Source organism: Paramormyrops kingsleyae, chromosome 6, assembly GCF_048594095.1.
Source record: "Paramormyrops kingsleyae isolate MSU_618 chromosome 6, PKINGS_0.4, whole genome shotgun sequence".
Lineage (NCBI taxonomy): Eukaryota > Metazoa > Chordata > Actinopteri > Osteoglossiformes > Mormyridae > Paramormyrops > Paramormyrops kingsleyae.
Genome location: NC_132802.1, coordinates 40435712 through 40441711, shown reverse-complemented (window position 1 = coordinate 40441711; position 6000 = coordinate 40435712). Strand labels below are relative to the sequence as shown.

The 6000-nt window shown below is 38.4% G+C and overlaps 1 protein-coding gene across 1 annotated transcript; it reads left to right on the top strand.

Moving 5' to 3' along the window:
• The first annotated feature begins 1835 nt into the window (after positions 1 to 1835).
• On the top strand, positions 1836 to 4147 carry LOC140591723 (uncharacterized). The gene is made up of 3 exons (XM_072713197.1): positions 1836 to 2654; positions 2744 to 2889; positions 2996 to 4147. Exons 1-3 carry the CDS (start codon positions 2417 to 2419, stop codon positions 3686 to 3688), a joined length of 1077 nt encoding a protein of 358 aa, XP_072569298.1. The 5' UTR covers positions 1836 to 2416; the 3' UTR covers positions 3689 to 4147.
• Positions 4148 to 6000: the final 1853 nt, after the last annotated feature.

Genomic DNA, 6000 nt, shown 5'->3' with positions numbered 1-6000 from the left:
TGGATATAGCCACTGACTACGTCTGTGTCCATCCTCATTTTCTTCGCTGGAGTCTCCATGTCGAAAAAGCAATTAGAAAAACATGCAAAACACCCCAATATATATACTGCTGGGACATGCCATTAACCTCCCCTTATTACACGACTCTCTGGAATGCTTGATTCTGATTGGTCAGGTGAGACATTTGCAGGTTTGTTCTTTTCAAATAATAACCGCTCTTTTCAAATAATAACCGCTCCAAAGTAATAACGCATAGCCGCTACTACTTGTATGTTTAAAATGTTAGTCACGTCGTACTATATCGTTTCGCCGAAAGATAAAAATGTTAATTTAAAACAAATATGCCAAGAAAATGTTTCAAATTCATATTCATATATTGTCTCGTGTAGAGTTAATGTTGTCTACACTGACTATAATTTATGTTTTTGTATTTGGGTACATATGTTTGTTCCTTATTTTATTTTTCCTTATTTATATAATTCTCTATGTCCGACATGGGGACTGCACCTAATTTAGTTGTACTTGTTACAATGACAATAAAGTTATTCTGATATTCATGTCCAGTTTTTTTCCTTATGTGGCAAGTAGCCATGTAATAAACTGGATAATGTACAGGCAGCCGGTAATTATCGCGAAATAAGCCCCGACAGTGTGATACAAGAAGCGGAGAGTCTTGTATCACACTGAAGGGGCTTATTTCGCGATAATTACTGGCTGCCTGTACATTATCCCTTACTTACACGGCTACTTGCCACATAAGGAAAAAAACTGGACATGAATATGAATTTGAAACATTGGCGTCGGGTCCTGATCACACGGTCGGGGCTTATTTCGCGATAACTACCGGCTGCCTGTACATTATCCCGCTTATTACACGACTCTCTGGAATGCTTGATTCTGATTGGTCAGTTGAGACATTTGCAGGTTCGTTCTTTTCAAATAATAACCGCTCTTTTCAAATAATAACCGCTCCAAAGTAATAACCCCTAGCCGCTACTACTTGTATGTTTAAAATGTTAGTCACGTTGTACTAATTATCGCGAAATAAGCCCCTTCAGTGTGATACAAGAAGCGGAGGGTCTTGTATCACACTGAAGGGGCTTATTTCGCGATAACTACCGGCTGCCTGTACATTATCCCTTACTTACACGGCTACTTGCCACATAAGGAAAAAAACTGGACATGAATATGAATTTGAAACATTGGCGTCGGGTCCTGATCACACTGTCGGGGCTTATTTCGCGATAACTACCGGCTGCCTGTACATTATCCAGTTTATTACACGGCTACTTGCCACATAAGGAAAAAAACTGGACATGAATATCAGAATAACTTTATTGTCATTGTGACAAGTACAATGAAATTAGGTGCAGTCCCCATGTCGGACATAGAAAATTATATAAATAAGGAAAAATAAAATAAGGAACAAACATATGTACCCAAATACAAAAACATAAATTATAGTCAGTGTAGACAACATTAACTCTACACGAGACAATATATGAATATGAATTTGAAACATTTTCTTGGCATATTTGTTTTAAATTAACATTTTTATCTTTCCGCGAAACGATATAGTACGACGTGACTAACATTTTAAACATACAAGTAGTAGCGGCTATGCATTATTACTTTGGAGCGGTTATTATTTGAAAAGAGCGGTTATTATTTGAAAAGAACGAACCTGCAAATGTCTCAACTGACCAATCAGAATCAAGCATTCCAGAGAGTCGTGTAATAAGCGGGATAATGTACAGGCAGCCGGTAGTTATCGCGAAATAAGCCCCTTCAGTATGATACAAGACTCTCCGCTTCTTGTATCACACTGTCGGGGCTTATTTCGCGATAATTACCGGCTGCCTGTACATTATCCAGTTTATTACACGGCTACTTGCCACATAAGGAAAAAAACTGGACATGAATATCAGAATAACTTTATTGTCATTGTAACAAGTACAACTAAATTAGGTGCAGTCCCCATGTCGGACATAGAGAATTATATAAATAAGGAAAAATAAAATAAGGAACAAACATATGTACCCAAATACAAAAACATAAATTATAGTCAGTGTAGACAACATTAACTCTACACGAGACAATATATGAATATGAATTTGAAACATTTTCTTGGCATATTTGTTTTAAATTAACATTTTTATCTTTCGGCGAAACGATATAGTACGATGTGACTAACATTTTAAACATACAAGTAGTAGCGGCTATGCGTTATTACTTTGGAGCGGTTATTATTTGAAAAGAGCGGTTATTATTTGAAAAGAACAAACCTGCAAATGTCTCACCTGACCAATCAGAATCAAGCATTCCAGAGAGTCGTGTAATAAGGGGAGGTTAATGGCATGTCCCAGCAGTATATATATTGGGGTGTTTTGCATGTTTTTCTAATTGCTTTTTCGACATGGAGACTCCAGCGAAGAAAATGAGGATGGACACAGACGTAGTCAGTGGCTATATCCACTCTATCTCAGCATTAAAATTCACCACTAAAAACAGAGGTTTTTTTAATGCTGTACTACAGACTGGACGTGAAGAATTTCACGATGTGACCATCTTCAGTCCGAGAAAGCGTGCGCTGTTCAGCCAAGCTTCAGATAATGGCACGGCAATACGCCTGACACATGTCAGAAAGGCTTTGAGTAAGTATTGCTTTACAGAGCACAGTTTTCCAGGACATGGTTGTTACTGAGTATGTATTAATGTCTGTTGGGTTTTTTTTTTTTGGTAGGTTTTAAAGGCACGTCTGACTTCGACGTGATGGGGAACCAGTTGACCGAGCTGTCTGTAACGAAGGTGACGTTTCCTTTTCGGAAACCTGCAGCACCCGTTAGGCAGACACTGGTTGATGTCACAGCTCTGCCGGCAGGCAAGAAGGTGCGTTTAAGAATAAGTTTGCAATGACAATGTACACCTTTTGTAAAATTTCGCTATTTCTGGATGAGAAGTTTAGAAAAGTAATGACTGGTGTTCATTCCTATAGGTGCCTTTGGTGAAAGCCAAGGTCGTGGCAGCGTCATTGCAGAAAACTGTAAGCATTAGAGGCAGCGACAAAGAGGTGAAGAGATTCACAGTCTTTGATGGAACTGCCCAGATGAGTCTTTGCGTTTGGGAGAGACTGATCCATGACGTGGAGGTTGACTCATCTTACGTCTTTACGGAGCTTTCGACTAGAGTTTTTGAAGGGAAAGTGGAACTAACAACAACCGTAGAGAGCATGATTGAGAAGATCTGCGATTTGGATGTGGGAGACGCGGACGCTGTACAAGAAGAGGAATCGGTTGTGACGGTGAAGGCTTCCATATGTGGAGCTGAGATTAAGGCAAGCCTGAAGTGTGCCCTGTGTGGAAGCCGGCAGGATACTTGGGACAGCCAGAGCAGGTTTGCACGATGCCAGAGCTGCAGGATGCTGCAGAAATCGGGGGCATTTTCAAAAGTATTACGCGGAACTTTAAAAGTGAAAAATGATGACGGCGCAGATTATACATTGACTGTCGGACACTGTACTCTGGTGGACTATTTAAAACGACGGAATATAACATCATTAATGGACAAAGAGGAAGCTATTGAAGAGCATCTTCTTTTTGAGGAATGCCTTCAGTTCTCTTTTGACGACGAATGCAACGTTTCTTCTATTGTAGACATTGCAGATAGCGCAGTCCCTTCGTCTAGCTAGAGATGTGATGACTCGCCGGAGTAGTTTGTTTTGTATTAGCGTGATCTGTTTTTAGTTTAATATGTTTGTTGTGTTGCTCTGACAGTCTGAGCGTGAAGTTTTGATGTTTTTTGTATAAAGTTTGTGTAAATAGCAGTAGTATATGACTACTTGTACTGTACATTACTGTTGCTGTGAGCGTGACGTTTTGAAGTTTTTTGTATAAAGTTTGTGTAAATAGCAGGTGTATAGGGCTACTTGTACTGTACATTACTGTTGCTGTGAGCGTGAAGTTTTGAAGTTTTTTGTATAAAGTTTGTGTAAATGGCAGTAGTATGGGACTACTAATTGTACTGTACATTACTTCTTGTTTGACCTATTTGTTTGTGACATGACAGTTTGTATTACATGAGAAGGGCGAATTCGGTTGTATTTTGGTTTGTGTTTTATGTGTTATAAAGTAAAACCACGTCAAATTGACTGTGAATGTTTCATGTTTTTGAAGTTGTTTGGGTTTAAAGGCAAATCGTACTATGGGAATGTTTGTTTGTGAACTTCATTATGATTTAAAATGTTCTATTTATTGAGAGGAGAGCATATACATACTGTATGTAGCCAAATCGACCTCTCATGAAAATATACTGTTCATTTGTATAGCTCATTTTCATAACATTAAATTGTGTCAAAGCCCGCATTTTCTGAGCTAATGAACAGTGCAGGCGATTTGCTTAATTGTATTTTGTTAGACTACACTTATTACAAGCTTGCCAAATATGTTAGTTTCACAGTCTAATATATCAGAAAATGTTTGTAGTTTAGAATATGTAATTACAACATATTGACACACATTCGCCGACAGGGGGACGTGTTTTTACGGTTCTAATTGGCTGCCGTACTGTACGTGACCGCTTCCAGGTGTCCGCTATACAAGGCTTGTATTTTAGATTTTGCTGCTGGCGTTGCAAGAGGTAAGTGTATTTGTAATATTGTCTGACGGCAGATCTTTTTAACTGTAGTTTGTTTACGATTTGGTGTTTTCTGTTTTTAGATGGTTTAAGTTGTGCTAAGGTTTCTTTAGTATCATTCTCAGTTCAGTCTTGGTTTTACAAAAGCAATTAATAATCGCTGGGAAGCGTTTATTAAATACGCGTGTCTGTCGTACAAATCGATTGTAGGTTTGCGACCGAAACTAAACGCATAATGCAGTCCAGTTTTAATGTTTTAGATAGGCGTACCTCAGTTTTAAATAAATAAACTTTATTTTCGTTTACTAACATTTAGCCCGGACTGCCTACAATAAGACATGTTATCGGGTTAAGCAAAAACGAAGCATTCTGAAACAGCCAGGCGATGTTTGAAATCTTGATGTTTTGAATCCTTCTGTGTTATTAAAATTCGATTAGTAGTTATTGTTTACAACAAGGGATTTACCGCAAACGGCACGCAAATGATTGCTTTTTGGTCAGTGTCGGAGTTGTACTTTATTACTTTTTTAATTGGGTTATCATATGCTCTTTGTCAGCCGAAGGTGTTTTTAGTTGTATGTTAAAGGTTTGCTGCTATATGCTTTAAGAGCTAAGTCTGTGGAATTTATTAATTTAGACTAAACTAACTTCATAAAGGGATAAACTGGTTAAGCATTAATTGGGCATAGGCGAAGACGCCTTTCTCTTGTTTAAGCTCAGTAGACATTCGCCGACAGGGGGACGTGTTTTTACGGTTCTGATTGGCTGCCGTACGTGACCACATTCCCCCGCCATAGCAAGGCTTGTCTTTTTGATTTTGCTGGTCGCGTTGCAAGAGGTAAGAATATAGGCTATGTAATATTGTCTGACGACACATCTTTTTAATTGTAGTTTGTTGACGACTTGCTGTTTTCTGTTTTTAGATGGTTTAAGTTGTGCTAAGGTTTTTTTTAGTATCATTCTCAGTTCGGTCTTTGTTTTATAAAAGCAATTAATAATCGCTGGGAAGCATTTATTAAATACGCGTGTCTGTCGTACAAATCGATTGTAGGTTTGCGACCGAAACTAGACGCATAATGCAGTCCAGTTTTAACGTTTTAGTAGTTTTAGAGCGCCTGTTATTACTTAGGTATTATCTGCGGTTTAATTGACTATAGGCCTACTCGGTGAAGACTAAAAAGCGGGCAAACAGTGAAATATAGCCATGAATATAAATAGTTTTACGAACGGCTGCGGTCAGTTTCAGAAAGCAGCATTTCCTCTTTCGCTGGATTGCTTGTTGTTGGATTTTAGATAGGCGTACCTCAGTTTTAAATAAATAAACTTTATTTTCGTTTACTAACATTTAGCCCGGACTGCCTACAATAA